The 19,543-nt window shown below is 38.3% G+C and overlaps 12 protein-coding genes across 12 annotated transcripts; 7 read left to right on the top strand and 5 right to left on the bottom strand.

Moving 5' to 3' along the window:
* Positions 1-276: 276 nt before the first annotated feature.
* MDM35 (Mdm35p) lies at positions 277-531 on the bottom strand (the record flags this gene model as incomplete). Its single annotated transcript, XM_452763.1, has 1 exon — positions 277-531. The coding sequence occupies one exon, from the start codon at positions 529-531 to the stop codon at positions 277-279; it is 255 nt and encodes an 84-aa protein (XP_452763.1).
* A 250-nt stretch (positions 532-781) lies between these two features.
* ASK1 (Ask1p) lies at positions 782-1,438 on the bottom strand (the record flags this gene model as incomplete). Its single annotated transcript, XM_452761.1, has 1 exon — positions 782-1,438. The coding sequence occupies one exon, from the start codon at positions 1,436-1,438 to the stop codon at positions 782-784; it is 657 nt and encodes a 218-aa protein (XP_452761.1).
* Positions 1,439-2,332: 894 nt separating this feature from the next.
* On the top strand, positions 2,333-3,259 carry SFK1 (Sfk1p; the record flags this gene model as incomplete). Its single annotated transcript, XM_452760.1, has 1 exon — positions 2,333-3,259. The coding sequence occupies one exon, from the start codon at positions 2,333-2,335 to the stop codon at positions 3,257-3,259; it is 927 nt and encodes a 308-aa protein (XP_452760.1).
* A 384-nt stretch (positions 3,260-3,643) lies between these two features.
* On the bottom strand, positions 3,644-6,136 carry LPX2 (Lpx2p; the record flags this gene model as incomplete). Its single annotated transcript, XM_452759.1, has 1 exon — positions 3,644-6,136. One exon carries the CDS (start codon positions 6,134-6,136, stop codon positions 3,644-3,646), a length of 2,493 nt encoding a protein of 830 aa, XP_452759.1.
* Positions 6,137-7,484: 1,348 nt separating this feature from the next.
* HOF1 (formin-binding protein HOF1) lies at positions 7,485-9,308 on the top strand (the record flags this gene model as incomplete). Its single annotated transcript, XM_452758.1, has 1 exon — positions 7,485-9,308. The coding sequence occupies one exon, from the start codon at positions 7,485-7,487 to the stop codon at positions 9,306-9,308; it is 1,824 nt and encodes a 607-aa protein (XP_452758.1).
* Positions 9,309-9,502: 194 nt separating this feature from the next.
* On the bottom strand, positions 9,503-10,057 carry CSE4 (centromeric DNA-binding histone H3-like protein CSE4; the record flags this gene model as incomplete). The annotated part of the gene is made up of 1 exon (XM_452757.1): positions 9,503-10,057. The coding sequence occupies one exon, from the start codon at positions 10,055-10,057 to the stop codon at positions 9,503-9,505; it is 555 nt and encodes a 184-aa protein (XP_452757.1).
* Positions 10,058-10,330: 273 nt separating this feature from the next.
* ARP9 (Arp9p) lies at positions 10,331-11,808 on the top strand (the record flags this gene model as incomplete). The annotated part of the gene is made up of 2 exons (XM_452756.1): positions 10,331-10,360; positions 10,474-11,808. 2 exons carry the CDS (start codon positions 10,331-10,333, stop codon positions 11,806-11,808), a joined length of 1,365 nt encoding a protein of 454 aa, XP_452756.1.
* Positions 11,809-11,956: 148 nt separating this feature from the next.
* PKH1 (serine/threonine protein kinase PKH1) lies at positions 11,957-14,734 on the bottom strand (the record flags this gene model as incomplete). Its single annotated transcript, XM_452755.1, has 1 exon — positions 11,957-14,734. One exon carries the CDS (start codon positions 14,732-14,734, stop codon positions 11,957-11,959), a length of 2,778 nt encoding a protein of 925 aa, XP_452755.1.
* Positions 14,735-15,539: 805 nt separating this feature from the next.
* KLLA0_C12463g (uncharacterized protein) lies at positions 15,540-16,160 on the top strand (the record flags this gene model as incomplete). Its single annotated transcript, XM_452754.1, has 1 exon — positions 15,540-16,160. One exon carries the CDS (start codon positions 15,540-15,542, stop codon positions 16,158-16,160), a length of 621 nt encoding a protein of 206 aa, XP_452754.1.
* Positions 16,161-16,526: 366 nt separating this feature from the next.
* IZH1 (PAQR-type receptor) lies at positions 16,527-17,474 on the top strand (the record flags this gene model as incomplete). Its single annotated transcript, XM_452753.1, has 1 exon — positions 16,527-17,474. One exon carries the CDS (start codon positions 16,527-16,529, stop codon positions 17,472-17,474), a length of 948 nt encoding a protein of 315 aa, XP_452753.1.
* A 376-nt stretch (positions 17,475-17,850) lies between these two features.
* Positions 17,851-18,198, top strand: MZM1 (Mzm1p; the record flags this gene model as incomplete). The annotated part of the gene is made up of 1 exon (XM_452752.1): positions 17,851-18,198. The coding sequence occupies one exon, from the start codon at positions 17,851-17,853 to the stop codon at positions 18,196-18,198; it is 348 nt and encodes a 115-aa protein (XP_452752.1).
* Positions 18,199-18,747: 549 nt separating this feature from the next.
* TPT1 (tRNA 2'-phosphotransferase) lies at positions 18,748-19,458 on the top strand (the record flags this gene model as incomplete). Its single annotated transcript, XM_452751.1, has 1 exon — positions 18,748-19,458. One exon carries the CDS (start codon positions 18,748-18,750, stop codon positions 19,456-19,458), a length of 711 nt encoding a protein of 236 aa, XP_452751.1.
* Positions 19,459-19,543: the final 85 nt, after the last annotated feature.

The raw sequence follows: 19,543 nt of genomic DNA, 5'->3' as shown, positions 1-19,543 counted from the left end.
CCCAATTAAGAGAGTTGCACAGCAGATATCACAAAGGACGAACGTTGCCCTGACTTACGGTGGAGAAAGGATTAAGGTATAATCACGTAGCGGTGGTACAACTTCAGTCGAAACTCCTGGTAATGTTAACCCTACTGTGGTCAAAAATACGCGCTAGGTATTGTATTGTATTCTCTATTTACAGAGGTTTCAAATGAAACCCATTTTAATTTATTTTATACTTAGATTCATCATAGCGAATGGCGCAGGTATGTATGCGTTTCTTTGGTCCGCAATTCAAGGCTCTACAGGTTTTCCGTCATTCTCGAATGGTGCTTCCTTACGTGCTTCATCTAGAGCTGGTTTTATGCCTTGTTTCACCAAGCTAGCTTGGACACATTCCATATATTCGTACCATTCGGTTTGGCATTCGTTTTCAATTGACTCACCTTTCAAAAATTTCTCGCTGTACCAGTCGTTAAAACATTTATCGTACTTACCCTTCAAAGGTGTACACTCTGTAGCGAAACTTGCACTCATCACGTTACCCATGGTAGTTTTGTGGCGTATCTTGTATCGTATATGAATACTCACTTAGTCTCTGCATCGCACATAATCAGAATGTCAAATTCACCATGTAGAAATCCGATTGAAAACGAAGCTATAGAAGCATGAAACTAAAAAGGAAAGTATTATATCACGTGATTGTTCGTTCAGGTCATAGGATCTGGAACCCTGAGTAACAATGTATACCTCACACACTATGATATAGAAGTGAGTGGGGGAAGGCTAAGACAGAGCTTCAATCGCGTTTGCTGTTAAAATGAATAACGGTTCCCGGCTTGGCCAATTCGCCCTGGATTTTGTTATGTGTTTCTGTCCCAGTTTCTGTTTCCGGGGGGATCGTCTTTATTGGGGAACTGTTTGCAGAGATATCATTCTCCATTGAAGAATTAGAAGATGACGACGAATTGAAATGTTGGTGAATTTGTAACGAAACTTTTCTCTTCTTCCTCTGTTTTTCCATTGCACTATCCTGAGTCAACTCATCGGTATCCTGATCTTGAAATTGATCCTGTTTTACCGATCCTCCTGTTTTCGTGGTGGGGGCACCAGCGGAACTTACTCCGGTTTGAGATAAAGCAGGGTATTGATCGACTGTATGGAACTCATCAGTTTCGTTTTCTACCTCTGGAAATAAGGAAGTCCGGGGCTCCAAAACCTGACCCGCAGATTCCACAGCCTGATCCGTCACCAACTGAACATTAGCACTCTGCTGAAACATTTCTTTCAGCCACGAACTAGAATTCGTGATATCTTCACAAGTCTGTCCATATCGCGTCACGTACGGTATTATATCCTTTGTTATCTTGTTGAAACAGTACGAGAGGTCTGAATCGATTGATTGTAAATTTAACGTGATCTCTTGATCTATTTGTTCAATATTCACTGCATCCATGATGTAAAACAGGAAACCTAGTGTTAGCTAATTGGCACAGACTAATTGCGTCCTTTTCCTTGTTTACTGTAATATTTATAACAACGGACACCGCGTCCTGTTACCTGTAACCGTCACTATTTACACTTCCAAATCCAAATCCTTTCTGTCAAACCGGTTTGTTGACTTTTTGGTCAAATTCATATTTCCTCTTGTAACTCTAAGAAGAAATTTGAAATGACATAAAGAAAGTCTCTGCAATGCCAAGGTAACTTTCTGCAGATCAACGAAGAAGCGCTAGGCTGATTCGGATGAGGCTTACGATATTTCCAAGCTGAAAGTATAAACTAAACTACATAATACGTACTGATTCAAGGACACCGGTCACGTCTGCTATTCAAGGGTATCAATGGCTTAGAAGGCTCTGCCTACTCGGAGTGGAAAATTAGATATCATCCATTACGTTATCCATCCTTGCTCTTAAGCCTCGAAACCTATTAGTAAAGCATCGAAAGAAAACCTTTTTTTTTTACTGGAGCAAATATCGCAACAAAGCGCCCAGAAATCGCGCAGGGTGTCTCAAGCTAGTGTATCATCGAGCCGATTGACAGTTACATTCAGTGAATAGCAAGTTGTAATTTAAGGCATCAGTGACAGCATCACTGCAGTGCCATACACAAGCCATGCCATATAAAAGCATATATATATAAATATGTCAAATATAGTTTATATTGTTTTTTATTCGTGGAAGTCGGGTTTTAGATATATAAGGAAAAGAATGAGTATATTATACCAGCCGAATTTGACGGGACAAGGTCAACATAGCTCATTCCTTTAAAGAATATCACTGGTAGACATTCTCATAAGGATTGGATTTGATACAGGTATAAACGTAAACCGCAAGACTATACTAATATGTTTCCACGTCCAGGTAACTACTGGTTTATCTTTCCCTGGATAGCTTTCATTCCATGGTATGGGATGCTAATTGCGATGTTGGCATGTTGGGCAGGACAAGGTCATCCCATTTATTGGTTCATGCATACAGACCAGTTCCCGGTTTATATATCCCATATTGGTGCGACCAATTTAAAACCGTTGTTTATTTCTTGTGCGGCATGGCAAGGTCTAGGATACGTAATCATGGTTGCTCTAGAGTATTTTCAAAGATCTGGTCATTGGCCTTTCAAGTTACCGTATACTTATCATGATGACTTAGAAAAATCTAACGATAGCTCTATAATGGAATCGAACTACATCGAAGCTTTAATTCAGAAGAAATATGTCATGCCTCCATTTTTTACCAAACATGAACGGAATCTAGTATGGGCCTCATTCGTACTAGGAAGTATAGGTGAATTGGCTTTGCTTATGTGCACTATCTTCTCAACAAACACGTATCCTAGGGTGCACAGTTCCATGGTGGGTATATTCTGTGCATTTGTCGGATTGAGTGTAATTTGTCATGTCGCACAATATATGACAATGGGCAGACACTACGCTGTCGTCCATCCTCTTACAAGTAGTGAAGATATCGGCAAAGACACAAGGTGGAATGAATGGCACGGCCATGTTTGGAACAAGTATACTATCAGTGGCTTACTAAAGGCATTTTGGGTAATAGCTGCTTTCGTTTGGGCTATTTGTTTTGCATGCTTAGAAGATAGATCAACGACTGCCTGTTTTGAATGGCTATTGGCATTTTGGTTCGGATTATATTTCATTATTGTCTCTGTTGACTGGTATATTGGCGGAAGATATACCCAGTCCAAGTATTTCCATCAAATCACAATTACGGAGAATTTGAACTATTACAAGTACAATCAGTTGAACGCACTATAACTCACTTAGTTTCTCAAGAAATTATTAATGAAGTTGTAAATATAAACTACTCGGAAGGATATTCTGAAATATAGCATAATGATAATACTAGTTAGAACTTTACAAAAAATAGAGTATATTATAGATAGAATAAACAGAACAGAATAAATTACCAGGCTTCTGGGAATTTTAAAAAGTGTTATGAGATAGAGAAAAAAATAAAGTTCATAGTGATACATAACGGTTTGTTACTTTGAAATGGCTTCAAATTATGAAGAGTTGAATCATTCTGACACTGTAATTAAAAGATCAATCAATAAAAAGAACTTTTTGATATACGTGATGAATTGGTTTTAGAGTTCAATAGTATAAAAAAATGTGAGCAGACCATGTTCACAGCTCAAATCAAAATACTTCTTTGAACAAGGACTTTCTGTTGTCCTTGGAAGTAGGCTCTTCTTTTCCACCTTCTACTTCAGAAGCATCTGACTGTTCGACTTTATTATGAACGGAGCCTTGACTAAAGCCACTAAATGATGGTTCCAGTGAAGGTTTGGTTTCTGTTGCTGTAGATTTCGGTTCAACATTTTCCTTCTTTTCGGTTGTGACAGTTGCCGTTACTGGTTTATTAGAAGGCTTTGGGGAACTTTTAAGAGGAGTTGGTTGCGTGGTCTTTGTATTCTTATTTTGATCAGATGGCTTCAAACCAAAAAATTTCTTGATAGAAGATCCTTTCTGGTCCTTATCAGATTTTTTCTTTGATTTCAATGGAGAGGTTAATCCTCCAATTGAATGCTTTTTGTGAGCAGGTGGAGAGGCAGGGACATCCGCTTTAACATTTCCAGTAACACCTTCAATTTTGGTACTTTTTGAAGAAGGTTCTGATAACTTTGGGTCAGATTGCAATTTAGTTGCTGGCTCAACTTTTTTTTGGCTAGCAAGGAATTCTCCAGATGTTGTTCCCAGGAAAGCCTTGGCCTTTTCTTCGTCAATTTTATCCTCATTCTTTACTTCAGCAACTTCTTTCATAGCGTCAATTAATTTAAGTTTTTCCCTCTTTACTTCAATTTCGGTGTTTGATAGTTCAGTTTGACGTTCGTTAATTATCGCATCTACTTCCAATTGCTTGACCCTTGCTTCTTCACTGGAAACCTTGGCTTCTTCCTTTGCTTTTTCGGCCATTATGACATAATTGGTTTCGATACCATCTTTCAACTGTTGATGGCTTTCAGACTGGAGATTTAAAGCTTCAGTCTCTGTTTCCAGTTGCTGTTGCTGTGTTTCAATTTGAGCATTTAATTCTTCTACATGAGATTTATGTTTTTCAATTGAATCACGAAGCTCCTGGATATTTTCTTCAATTTTACCCTTTTGATCCTGTAACTCCGTGTGATGGTCTTCTGCAGCAGCGAGGTCATTTTTGAATGGAACCAGTAACTCTTCCTGGTCTTTCTTAGCCTGTTCAAGTTCATTTTCATTGCTTTTTTGTAAGTCGGCACATTCTGTTGTAATCATTTCATCCTCTCTCTTTAGCTCTTCTTCATTATCCTCTTTTAATTTAGCAAGTTCCGCCTTCTTAGCTTCGAGTGCCTCTTTTAATTTAGCGACCTCACTGTCCTTCTGCGTACAAAGATTCTGGAACTTTTTGGCCAAAGTAGCTTCGATATCAGCAGTTTCCTTCTGATGATTTTCGAAAGCTTTAGCCTGTAGCAAAGAATCATTGTTTTGCTTTTCAGTTTGAATATTGACCCATTCTTCGTATTGCTGTTGGTAATCCACGCTTCTTTTTTGGATATCAATGTCCATTGCACGTTGAGCGCCGGTTCTTTGGTCAACTTCATCAAGCACTGGTGCAATGAGACCCTTCGCAATATTATCGATATCATCAGGAGCTAGCCATAAACCACCGCCCAAATTTACTTTATTGGCAGTAGCAGAAGCAGAAGAACGAGTCTTTCTTAAATTTTCCTGAGCGACACTAGCAGCAGCCCTGTTATACTCCGCGTTTCTAAAGATAGCCCTTTGAGAAGTCTCACGATCAATGGTATCCAAACGTTGTTGAGCGTTCAGTTTAGCTTTGGTTAGGACTGTTTCTGAAGTCAAGTTCTTGATAAGCCTTTTCCTTTCTTCTTCCCTCTCTCTCCAGTTCTTGTCGGTGACATCATCCGGGTTGAAATCCTTCAATGCAGCAACAGCTTTCTGTGCCCATTCAGCTGCATGAGATTCCTTTTCAGCGGATTGGATGTACTCCTTTTTGGTAGGTAAATTAGATACAATATCAGAAGTTAGAGAGAAACTTGCATCAGCAGCTTTGCCCACAGAACGATCAGTGATACCTCTCACATAAGAAACCTTTTCTGGATTAGTACGTTGATGAACACTTTCAGCAGCGTTTCTTTCAGCACCCGCCAAAACTTTAGTAATATCCATCTTTGGTGTCTTAGAGTGCAATGGCGAAGAAGAACTGGAATTGACATAGGTTACAGTAGTACTTGCTGTACTAGAGGTCCTAGACCTAGCAGCCTTGGGAGCAGCAATTGCAGCAGAAGACGCAGCAGACGAAACTACAGCACTGGCTGGTCTGGATTGGTCAGTTTTCTTTGGAGTAATGACCGCATTAGCTGCCTTCGAAGCATTTGGATTCAATAACCTTTTGTAGGCTTCGATGGTGGTCTTGTTGCTCGTTGCCAAATTGGCAGCAGTATCTGAAGCATCCTTACCATTAACCACGCCGGCCTTCAGAGACTGAGCTGGAGACTGGAACACACCGTACTTCAATTTTGCTCTGTATAGAGCCTCCTTGGATAATGGTTTACCGGCACTCTGGTAAACAGAACTTTGTTCTGCACCATTAGTATCCCTGGATTCGTCGCCAGTTACCGCAGAAACTAAAGACATTCTGTTTCTGGTAATATATCTGGGTATTTTCTTAGCTACTAATAATTCAAAGTAAAAAGCGAAAGTGTTCCTTAGACTCGTACAATTGAGCGACCAAGTAGTGTAGTTTTTTGGTTTATGTTCCTCTCAAATTTGTAAAACACAATAGGACTTGGTTCACGTTCTGATTTCGATATCAGTAATTTGCTTATCCTTTGCCCGTTTTTTGAGAAGTTTAGTATTAACTCTTCTTTCTAGTGGGAGTAAACGTAACTATGATAAACCTTTACTTGTAATTACGAACGAAATACACTTGAATTCACGTTTGTTTTATAATAAAGCAACGAAGCGAATATATGCTAAAGTGAATTGTTGATTAGAAACCCTATAATTAAGGATATATAATTTCTTGATATTGCAAAGTAAATAAACTTAAAAGAAAAAAAAATTGGCTAGAGTGACTTTTTAGGGACTCCTGGCGAAAAAAAACTGGCCAGAATAATTGAGAATAAAAAAGGAAGGAACCAAGCTGAGGTACCGCAGAAACTTATACCCTCAGTGTAGTTGGAACCCTTGCTGTTGAGCTGGTGCCTTGGTTGTCATCTTTGTTTGCCGTTTTTAAGGGGACGATTGCTATTACGAATTGTATCATTGTATGTACTGTGTTGCAGAGAAATAGTCTCAATTTGGGAACAATGTCGTAATGAAAACAGGGGAAAACTCGGCTGGTTACCCTGATATACAGTTTGTACGTTGTTTTCTGTGAACCTTCTTTGATGGTTCTTAGCAGGAAGAAAATACTCACGACGTTTTTGCTAATTATTTCATTGCAATCCCGTGCGGAGCTAAAGCATATCACAAAGGAGACATAGAGAGTTTTGCGATGGGTTAATTCAGGAATTTAATTGGACTCTCAAGTCATTAGACGGTGCTGTCCATATACCAGGGTAATCGTCAGAGATTATGGGGATTTTAGGCTCTCCTATTTATCCTCGCTTTCTCTTTTCATGTTCTTGTACGGCCGGTACAGACAAAAATGATAGAGGTACAGAATTAAGCATAATTTCCCTTTTTGGTATTATTACTTGCTTTGCAATAAACAAACAAAAATATAAGTCACGTGATTGAACTTATTCCCCAATCAGGAATAATGTAAACATCATCGAACAGCACTATCACAGTGATTGTATTCAGTTGTAGAGATGGATGGTTCTGGCTCTCTCACCAAACTTTGTTCGGTGTATGTTAACAATTCACAAGGATTGAAGTTAGATGTACGGTATCTGTTTTGTCATTCAACAATCTACAATTGAAGGGAAGTTGAGGGCATAACAAAGAGTAGGTATTAGCAAGGAAAGCTATCGATTGAATGACTCAAATATACAACTATCAAGAAAGTTTCTGGGACGAAGACGATCAAGGTGTTACCGTTCTTCTTCAGCATGTTGGAAGAGGTATATGCACCTGTGAGTTATTGCTCGATTGTTTCACTAAGAGAAGTGAGTTGGAGATGGATTATGCAAGAAGATTAGGAGCACTCAGTGCAAGAATAATGAACAATCTCGAACGATATGCGGACTACAATAATATGTCTGAATCCTTAAAATATTTCCAATCCTCCCAGCAGACAATAGCCAATGGTCATTCTAAGGCATATGAGAGGCTCAACAGGGAAAATGTCGGTACGATGAGTGATTTCTTAAAGCAATATAGAGCCAGATGGTCAACGATAACGGGAAACGTGGAAAACTTAAGGAAGTTGAAAGATGAAAAGAAGAAAGCCTTGAAATCTATAGATCAAGAATTACTCAGTGCTGAGAATAAACTGAGAGAGTATCAGCTCAACAAAGAAACTGCCTTGGGCGAATACCAAAGGAAAGAAAATGCGAGAGAATTGGAAAAATGGTCTTCGATAGTGGAAGAATCACACCGTAGGAAAACCGTCTTACATCATGAATGTAAAGCTGCTAGAGCACATTGGTTTGAGGAATGGAGACATATTAGTGGAGAATTGCAAAGTTTAGAAACACAAAGAATCCAGGTCTCTAGGGAATTACTACAACAATACGCTGATTTTACAACCCAGCCTTCGGAACTGGAACTCTCTTTGATGGAACAATTAAAACAAAAACTTTCCAGCTTCACACCTGAACTTGAAATATCGCACTTTTCTTACCACCATGGTACTGGAAGAATCAAGTTGAAAAACTCTAACTCAGTTTCAACGCACAACTCAAGTGCTAACTCTAACCCATCTAATGTGATCCGTCCGAAGAGTTCTCACAAGGCGTTGGATTTAACAAAGAATGATAGGTATGTTCAAAATATAAAAAGACTATCAACCCAGCTGAAGAACACCAGGCTCAATTCAATAAATGCATTAAGTGTCGATAAAGGGTTGCCAACTCCAAAAACTGATGCTGCCCTTGTTAATTCCATAGAATCGAAGGTCCTAAATGATAACTCTGCTCCGCATTCCGTTGAAAACTATTTAGAAGTGGTTACAAAGCCAGGACATGGAGCAACATTATCAGAATCTTCAGAAGAGACTTCTTCAAATCCAACGGACTTTACTCATAGGAAAAATAAGGCAAGTTATGATTCCATGTCGACTTCTCTCTCATCCATGGCCTCAAGTGTCGATGACTCTCAAAGGTTTGCTAAATCTTGGAATTCACGCAATAGAAGAAAATCTAGACCTTCATCAATGTATTCGCCCACAATGGATACGGATACTTCTGACAACGACAATAACAACTCTCTGAAGCCACCAACTGCAAATCGTAGAAAATCCATCGCATCGGATGTCGAAACAGCATTAGAAATCTTGGAAATGAATGATCGTCCGATGACATCAAGAACGAGCTCTGGTGCTTCTAGCAACTTAACTGTGAGCAGAACAGTGTTGCCTTTCAGCAACTCTTTGAATATAATGCGTTGTAAACGTGTGACTATTGATGGTGAACAATTGAATCTACCCATCGTTGATTCCATGAAAAATCCAGTCGTAAAATATGTCAAAGCGATGTATTCGTACACTGAACCCAATGAAAATAACATACTACTTTTCAATTCTGGTGATATCCTGCTGTTAGTCGAATGCATAAATGATGACTGGTATGTGGGTGAGGTATATCAAGGTAACAAACAGCATGGTCTGGTACCAATGAATTACGTGAAAGTAATAAATTGATGTACATCACTTTCACCTTGGACGCTTTCCTTTCTGACCATTTTCACCCGTTAAATAATGAATTTGTAACCATATGTAACCAATATAAAGTTCTATACTTATATATAATTTCTGCTCTTCCAATAGACATCAAACTATTAGCAAATTGAAGCTGAGCAGATAAATCTGTACTTTAAATGATAGGAAGGATTGCTTCAAATAAATTGACCTCGTATCCTTCTAGCTAGTTGCATGTCCTTTCTCATAATTGTAATTCTTTTAGCATGAAGTGCCAATAGATTTGTATGCTCTAATAAACCGACTAAGTAGGCTTCACTTGCTTCTTGAAGAGCCATAATTGCCATGGATTGCCATCGAAGAGGTTCGCTCTCGGTAGTGAATTGATCTGTTACCTCTTTCACTAGCCTCGCAAAGGGCATTCTGGATATAAGCAAATCTGTGGATCTTTGATATTTCCTTATTTCTGCCAAAGCTAGGTCAGTAGGTTTATATCTAGTTCCCCGAGCCTTTGTTATTCTTTCATGTGCGCTGATATGATGCTCTGGAGGGTGAATCTGCTGGCTGCTAGCAGAACGCTCGGGCTGGATGTATCTTGCTTTGTCTTCACTTCTATTTAACAACAAACGTCTTCTTCTGTTTCTCTGTAATAATTGTAGTGCTCTCTGATTGATCGATTCACGATCTATAAGTGAAGCGCCAACATTGCTCAAAGATCTAGAACCGTCTATGCTCCTGATAGACTGTTCCATTATGTATCAATCTCTTTTCCGTATGGTCTTTTGCGTGTCATAGAACTAATTTCAATGTTTCGCGTGTCATATTCATCATTGAGTAGGCTAATGTTAGCTAGATAACTGTTTTCATTATTTGAAAAATTCAAAAAGTAATAGAAGATAAACAAGTTTATACTTTGAATTAGCTACTTGGATAGGAAAAGTCTCGTCATTGACCTAGCAACTGTAACTCGTATTGTTACGATAAATCGAGCACTTTGTTGTATTGTTAGAAACCATTTAGCAAAAATGGCACCATTAAGACAAGACAGTTACTTCGTATGTGCGGTATCCAGATTGTTCATTATTCCGAAAACATTAGTTATTTAAACTACTAAGATAACTTTACTAACCGATCCACTCACATTACTACATGTGGTACTTTTGTCCAGATAATATATCCAGGATCCAATAGGACTTTGGTTCAATTTGGTATTGGAGAAGATACTTTGCAGCCGCCTTCGATTTCTATTCCAACAAAAGTTTACAGAGATGCAAATGGTAACTTTACATCCTCTGTTACTGATGTTGTTATCTGTCCCATTGTGAAGGGAAGCATTGTCGATATTGATGCGTTCCAATATTTTCTAAAGTTGATCTATAAATCTGTGTTAAAACAGGAGAGTGACGATAGTCCAATCGCTTGGGATACAGCTCTTTCTAATATTCCATTTTTGTTAATTTCGCATTACTCTTGGACTCAATTCCAACAAGAACTACTTTGCAGAACAGCTTTTGAAGCAATGAAATTGAAGCATTTTGTTATATTACCTAGCTCGTTAGCTAATTCATTTGCCTATGGCTCTTTGCAAAATTGTTTGATCATCGATATTGGCAAGTTTCACACCGATGTTGTACCAATTATGGACTATACACCCTTAACCTGCTTCATAAGACAGATTACTTCCGGTGGAAACTCGATAAATAAGAATCTACAGAGAGCTTTACCAAATCTCACCGAGTCCCAAATTGAGGATTTAAAAAGGTCGGATATATACGAAATTTTGTCCCAAGATATCATGGATCAATACGCTATCGACAACGAAGATGACGAAGAAGGTACTTTAGATGTGGCTACAATTGTTACTAGTGGGCGTGATACTCGAGAAATTCTAGAAGAGCGCGAACGAAACAAAAACAAAGAAAAACTGGACAACAGCAAATTAGAGACAAATGACTTCTTTGATACTGATGGTAATCGTATTACTGTAAGCAGGCAGAGATTCACAGGCTATGAAGATCTGTTGAAGGATGTCTCGAAAGCTGTAGGACAAGCAATGAGCCAGATTGATGACATAACCAAGCTTAAAGCAATGTGGGAAAATGTCATTATTGTTGGAGGGACATCACATATAAAAGGGTTCAGGGAAGCTCTTCTATCACAGCTGCTAAAAGACCATATAGTTAGTGAACCAGAAGAGGAACTGTATAAAAGAGAGGTGGATGCTGCGGCTAAATTAGATTCTAAACAGAAGAAAATTGGGAAGGTTTCCACTGCTCCAATCTTAAATCAGATTGAATATGTGCAGCCACCAACTACCATCATGACACCAAAGTTCCCTGAATATTTCTCGGAATGGAAGAAGATTGGTTTCGCTGATATTACCTTCTTAGGCGCCCAGATCTTAACAAAGCAAGTGTTTGGGCATTCTAACAATTCATTCTATGTCACAAGGGAGAAGTATGACGAACTAGGCCCAGAGGCCATCTGGGAGGTTTCTTTCTAAATAATTCTAGTACTTTTTCAATATATAAACGTATACAGATATCCATTGTAATTTCAATCAGCAAATGCAGTTCAGAGTACCGTACATTTAGAAAGTGCCCATCAAACTTCTCTAGAGCATTGAGCTATGACTCTTACTAGAATTTTGATCATTTGTTTGTTCTAAAGATTTGCTCGCTCCGGGAAAGCATTCTAGATCCACTTGATATTGGTCTTGTACCCAGCTTCCCGTTATTGTTTTGTTTTTGTCTCTGTGAGGTAAAACTGGACCTTCTTTTAGTGAGGAAAGGAGTTTTTGTAGTTTTATACCCATTAAGTTGTGTTTCGGCTTCCTGCTCAGCTAGTAATGCCGCTTTGTTAGCAATGGGATTGATTGATGTTTCATTATTAGTGAATCTTTCATTTTTGCTTTTAATCGCTGAAGTTAGGGAATGCAACCATACCAGGGTATCTGATTCGTCCGTTTGAAATACAAATGTTTTGAATGGCGTCTGTACAACGAAGATATCTTTCGAACTTGTCTTCTTCTCTGGTACAACCTCCTTTATGCGAACACCTAACTGTGACAAATCTATCTCATATTCTAGATCATAGAAAAGGTTTGAATTTTGATTAATTTTGTTTTTTCTAGCAAATAAAAGGCACCTTCCGAATGTCGTTATTACACACATTCTTTTAATATATTCTGATTGTGCGATAAATTCTGCAGGTGCATCAGGTGCCTTTGAAAAGAAATGTTTCAATTTTGACATACCCTCATGCGAAGCCTCATCTGCGCCAGATTGCTTACGATAGCTCGCTTCAACATTTTCAGGATCAATCAGATACTCACTATAAAAGTCATGCTCAACCAAGTTTGAGTTCTCTTGACGAAAGCCAGTTACATTTCCGCCTCCTCTAACAACTTGAGTCAGTAGAGTATTTTTTTTCTGCACCCTTCCGTCTGCATCTAAGAGGGAGAGCTTTGACTTGCTAATCTTCGCTTCAAGACTTTGGTTTTTGAGCGTGGTAACATTGATCTCCCCCATCTTTATCACACGTTCTTGTATATTTTTTAAGTAGTACGACCACATTATATCTAATTTACTCATTGGAGATAAATCGGACGATATTTTTCTGATATTAGAAGACGATGAAGGAGGAGCAGACTTGGATGATGATGAATTTGTACTTGCACTGCGGTTGGAGCCACTAGGTTTCCTTTGACTTCTTCCAGAACCCGCAGAAGAAGTTGAAGATTTTGCTGTCGTTTCATTTAATGGTTGCTTAATTTGCTGAAGAGCTGCTGCTGCTGCTGTTGCAGGATTAGGAGTGATATCACCTTGGCTTGGAGAGCCGGAGTATTGTTGTGATGGTTTAAGGGCAGCCCGTCTGTGGTTCCGCTGAGAAATTTCTTTTTTAACATTATTCAAAATCCGCTGTGTTCTAGGGTCTAACTCACGTTTTGTTGTGGTGGATGTCGTGTCACCATTTGGCCTTTGTGCTGTTGTCGTGTTTTTAGGGGTTATCTTCGGTGATACTGAGCTTTGTCGAACAGGTTCATGAATTGGATTAATAGCCGGAGACGAGGCCACCTTCGGTACCGAGGATTGCAAAGCACGGGCGGAAACCTTGTATGGACCAAGTTCTGGGGGGTCTTTATCCCAAACTGAGCCGTTACCGAAGTTTACATCGGCGAAAAACTGGTGAGCTTTAATTTGATTGATCAGCAATCTTCTTTCTGGGTTTTTAATTAGAATATTTTTCACCAAATCTCTCACAGTCATTGGGAAGCCAGCGGTAAAAGCAAATTGAACTTTCATTACCTTCTGGAATGTCAAATATTCATTGTTCGCCTTAAATGGCGGTTTCCCGGCTATCATTTGGAAAAGAATGCAACCAAATGCCCAAATGTCACACCTAAAATCAACGTAGTTATCATTCAACAATTCTGGTGATACATATTCTGCTGTGCCAACAAAGGAGTTAGATCTTGTCAACAGATCGTACTTAAGGTCATCCTCCGAAGTACTATCTAGAAGCCTTGCAGTACCAAAATCAGTTAACTTGACTTTCATATCAACGTCTAACAAGATATTTTCTGGTTTCAAGTCTCTATGTATAACTCCCTTGTCATGCATGAAACCTAATGCATCGATTATTTGTGCTGCATAGTACTGTGTACATTTTTCATTGACTGAACCATGCTTTCTCATAAGAGATAATAAATCGCCATTTGGTGCATATTCCAACAAAAAGTATAGAGAGGATTCATCCTGGAAGGTAAAATATAAAGAGATGATTCCTTTGGTATTCTTCAACCTCTGCAAGGTATTCTTTTCAATATTAACGTATTTTACCTTTTTCTGTTTGATGAGGTATTCTTTATTCAAAATTTTGACCGCATATTTTTTATTACTTTCAATTGAAGTTGCAAGCAGCACTGTTGAATAAGATCCATCACCTAACGTTTCTCCAAATTTGAAATCATTAATCCCCTTTTTGATGACTTGCTTTGTGATTTTCCCTGTTTGCTTATCCGGAACATCCTTCACTATCATTGCAGCACCACGATCTGCCCATTCCTTCTGCCTACGCTGCATTGATTCGCTAATGGGTAATTCCTTAGGTATTGAAATGTTATCATCTCGCGTGGAATCAATTGTTTCGACTGAAGACAGAGAGTCGTTTCTTCTGTTCAAATACTTCGGATCCAAAGAGATAAAATTGTCAACGTCTGTTAATGCTTTAGTTAAAACAGGAGGATTCGGCTTCCCAAATGGCTTCATTTCTGAGAGGTTAGATAAATCATCTGTCGTTCTGATAGTGGGTAGAGGAGGATGTGATAGTTCCATCGGAATTGGAGGTGGCGTTGGTCTATGCATAACAGATCTGGCAGATCCTGACGTAGGTATAATGGGTTTGTTAAAAGAATCTTCAGAAGACATATTGATGAAACTCTTAGAATGGTATTTTTATCAGTACAAATGCAAAGCAACAAATTTCGATATTGAACAAAGAAATATTTGATACCAAAACGCTGTTAGTTGATATTCGCTTAAGGGTATGTTTACAATGCAAAAAAAGGAGATGCTTCAACCATCAAACCTTAAAATATGAAGAACTTCAATTGCTAAAAGAAGACAAGCCAGACAAAAAAAAGGACGATTCAAAAATCAGGGGATTTTAATATTCCTAGCAACTCAATACCTTATTCACTAATGGGTATATCTATCACAATTGCTTCTAGACTTGATTGTCGTTCTTTCTTTCCTCTCTTCTTCTCCACGTATTTTCTCTTGCTTTGAATGTTAATGTTAAGTAAATTCCAAATGTTCATATTTATTAAAGTAACATCTAGTGGTCACGTGATATATATTTGCGTCTCAATACGGACGTATATCCGTAAACTCTCGTCATGTGTGGAGCTTCAACTGTCATGTGAAGCACAAGTGGATGTTTGTTTTCGCTTCTTGTCGTCTAGATGCAGAGAATGTCGACACCTAGCGCTAGGATCGTCGAGCAAGTTACTTTCCGAACACAAAGTAATTAACGATGATGTTATTGTTCGTCATATGTGTCATTGAATATACTTGCATGTCAAGCATTTATAAATGACATTATCTCTGGGATCCATCGAGCATAACATAAGAAATATACTATTATAAATAATTACAAGACAGAAATCTTTTGTTATTCTTGCCAGTTCCAATTGAATATCATCATATACAGTCTCCAAATACTCATAAAAAAATGGCACACGCAACCTCTTACAATGTCTTCATGTTGCCAGATTTAGAGGCATACGTCCATGGGATCAAATTCAAGAGCAAATTGAAGAAATGGAGCAAATCACAGGGGTTCAAAGACCTTTCACCTGATAACTTAAAGGAATGGTGCACGGATAGTTTTGTACTCGATTCCTTGTTAAAGGTGAACAGGTATAAATCCAGTCCTATAAATTCACCAATTTCACCATTGACTCCGGATATCTCATCAATGGCGTGGAAGGTCCCTCCTTGTAGAGGTAATCTCTTGGATGACTACAAGCAGTCATCTACTTACAAATACAGAGATTTTAAGAAATATTATCACAATAGTGACGATTCTCTGAATGACAATTTTAATCATCGGAGGACCAAATTCAAAAGATTTTGGCACAAGATAAAGGGACATAAAAACGAGACTTTTGCAAATAGTTATAAAAGCAGTGAAGTATCTACAAGGCAGAATCGTTCCATGAAACTAACTACTACGAAAGTACTTCAACCAACCGGTTGTAAAAATGGAGATGATCATAAGAATCAATCTTTGCTGTACAATCGAAAGTGCAAGGGCTCAACAAATGTGTTGAGATTACTTGAACTAATATAAATTCATAGACACATCAATAGACTCAGGTACAAGAAAACTTTGAGTGTGAAAAAAAAAAAGGATCATAGTCGTGAAGGTGATTATCAAGAGTAGGATTAGTGGTTACTACTGTTAGGATTTTCGTATAATGCCCTCTCGGTAGTACGTATTTATATGCATTTTTTAAGAAACTTAACGGTTAATAAAATGAAAACTGTTGAAAAATGAAGTTTTCGCACCTTAAATAAATATCATGAGATGAGATGAGCTGGATTTGAGACAATTTTATTATTCTTCAGTAAAAACAAAGACTCTAAGGTTGCGGGAAGTTTATGTATACATAGTGCTGCCAACAACCAGTGATATATTAATTGTGTGAAGACAAGTATGAGTGCTACTACGACTATCAGACACAGGAGATCTATTTCTGAAAAATTAGAGCAGTTAACTCCTGTTGCAATTTCAAGCACGATAAAAAGGTTATACAGATATAGTGAACTTCCTGAATGGCAACAAGACAATGATAAGATTATTACAGGGTATATCCGTGAAACTAAAAGTGTAAAGGAATGTGTCAAATCGTTATTCTTATTCCATAATGAATCGATAAACATTTACTCTCATTTGGTCCCGACTATTACGTATTTGGTGCTCCTTGTTGGATTAGCAGATATGTTTCTCGTCCCTCAATTTCCAAACTCTACTATGATGCAAAGTGTTATGATCCATTTCTTCCTATTGGGTTCGGTGCTGTGCTTAGGATGCAGCAGCTTTTTCCATTGCTTAAAGCAGCACTCCGAATCGCATTGTCATATCTGGTCTAAAGTGGACTACATGGGAATCATTATTATGATTACGTGTTCCATTATCTCATTGTTATACTATGGATTCCACGACCACATTTTCCATTTCAAATGTTTCACCGTATTCACCGTTATTCTGGGAACTATCTGCACTGTGTTTGCACTACACGACAAATTTAACTCAAAGACTTTTAGACCCTTCAGAGCAATGTTTTACGTGACATTCGGTTTGAGTGGGATAGTTCCAATTGTTACTGGGTTTTGGAAATTTGGTGCATATGAGGCCATTCGCAGAGTTCAATTGAAGTATGTTTTGTTAGAAGCGATGTTCTATATTGCCGGTGCAGTGATTTACGGGTTCAGGTTCCCAGAAGTGTTAGCGCCTGGGAAATTTGATTTCGTCGGACACTCACATCAAATATTTCATATAATGGTGGTTTTAGGCTCCATCTGTCATTTCAGAGCCATCCTCGGATCTTATGTTTTCATGCATACTGGTATGCATCACTCGAGCTTTGTCTTCATAAGATGAAGAGATATGCCAATACTTTATCTCATATATCTTACCATTCTTCTTACAAGAAATTTACACATGAACTCATACATAAATACAGACACACGCGCAAGCATTAGAAAGTAACCTTAATGGGACAATCCATCAAGTACCGCAGATGTTGCTACACTCGGCTGATTGTTGGTTCCGTCGTTTGTAACATTCTCTGGCGACAGTTTACTATATTATGCAGTTTTCTTTTTTCTTCAATATGAACAAAAAAAAATATATATATAAATGAGAATGGCGAATATCAACTGTGATAACTAGACAGAGAAGAGTCTCATAAGACAAAGAAAACCGTATAGTAAAGCTTCAAACTAAGTCACCTAGATCCTTATATATTAAACACGAGATGTCTCAAGCGCTCGGAGCTTACAGAAACGGGTTGAGAGCCGCCCGCGTTGCTTTTAAAGGAGACTTGCGCATGCTAATGGCAGCAAGACAACAGATGAGAGAAAGCATGGTCAATCCACCAAATCCAGAGCTTCCACCTGATCAACAGATCAAGCTTATGAACGATGTTGCACAGTTTCTAAGACAAAATGTCGTTCAAGGTAAGAGGACTAAGGATGACAAATATCACTTGAACATCCATAAGGACACTGAATTGGGTGACAACGAAACTATCAAGACTACTAAAAAGACACTGGCGGCCCAAGGTGGCGGTTGTTGTGGTGGTGGTGCTGGCTTGTACAAATAGGCAGCTGGAACAGAATAGCAAATTATGAGGCAGATTGATGACCTGTCTTTCCCCTGATTTCGTCCTTTCTGAAGGGACTCTATTACTCGACTACTAACTCTGGTGTCTTTGACCCCAGATGCGTTTTGCAGTCCCTGATATGGCGCATTCTGTTACAGTATTTTGCTTATACACAATCATTAATTTACATCTTCTTTTTCTTTTCCTTCCCCGTCAGGTTTCGTGAACCAAATATGGGAACTTTATCATGTACATAACGAATTATGTTGGTCAACGGTCTCTATTATTTAATCAAACTCTATTTTATCATTTTTACTATGCAACTTCAAGGCGTTTACGTACGGTGCCTACAGTGCACATTGTAATTCCTAAGTTTACATCTATATATACGTTCGTGTGTGTCATCTGACTCATATTAGGTTCCATCCAATTATTTTTTCGTTGTCATATATATTTCATTCCATTAGTTATGTATGACCGATAGAGAACGACATGGTCAAAGCTATTGGGGAAAACAGAAAGTGCTAAGCTCGATTTAACTGAACCATTATGAACACCTCGCATTCGCAGGAACCTAAGGACAGAAGTGTGAAAATTTCGAAAGCATTGGCTTATTTGCTGAGACATGGTGCTGTGAAGGAAAACTTGCCTATAGATTCTGATGGTTACATTGCATTGGATAGAATACTGCAGCATAACAGACTCAAAAGCTTGAAAGCAACGTCAACAGAAATACAGCATATTGTTGCTAGTAATGACAAGCAACGATTTCATATCAAAACTGATCCGAATACAGGGATAATGTACGTCTGTGCAACACAAGGACATACATTGAAGCAAATTGCTCCATCGCAACACGTTTTAAAACCAATTACCAACATAGAACAACTATCAAGTAAATTGGTTCATGGCACCAACGTATCAAACTGCATTTCAATTCTTCACTCAGGTTTCATCAAAAAAATGTCACGGAACCATGTTCATTTGTCTCCCGGCATTACTGGAAAAGATACGGATGTCATCAGTGGAATGAGAAGTTCTAGTAACGTTTACATCCATATCAAAAGGATCCAGGAAATGCTAGACAGCCTCAACCTTGTGAAATCATTAAATAATGTTTACCTAACTTCTCAGGACATACCGTTGAAATTTATTGATTTCATCCAAGTACGGAAAGGCAGATCTGCAGCATCTAGTGAACAACTTCAACAGCTAAAAAAGTTGGCTACAGAGATGAAAGTTCCAATCGAGATTATCTGAAACGACTTGATCGCTTTATCTATACATATATATATCACCTCTTAATAATTAATTGACTTGTTTTAGACTTTCCACTGACAACATC

The sequence above is a fragment of the Kluyveromyces lactis genome (genome assembly GCF_000002515.2).
Source record: "Kluyveromyces lactis strain NRRL Y-1140 chromosome C complete sequence".
Classification (NCBI taxonomy): domain Eukaryota; kingdom Fungi; phylum Ascomycota; class Saccharomycetes; order Saccharomycetales; family Saccharomycetaceae; genus Kluyveromyces; species Kluyveromyces lactis.
Note: the sequence above shows the minus strand (reverse complement) of the source record. Positions and strands in the feature narration are given on the sequence as shown.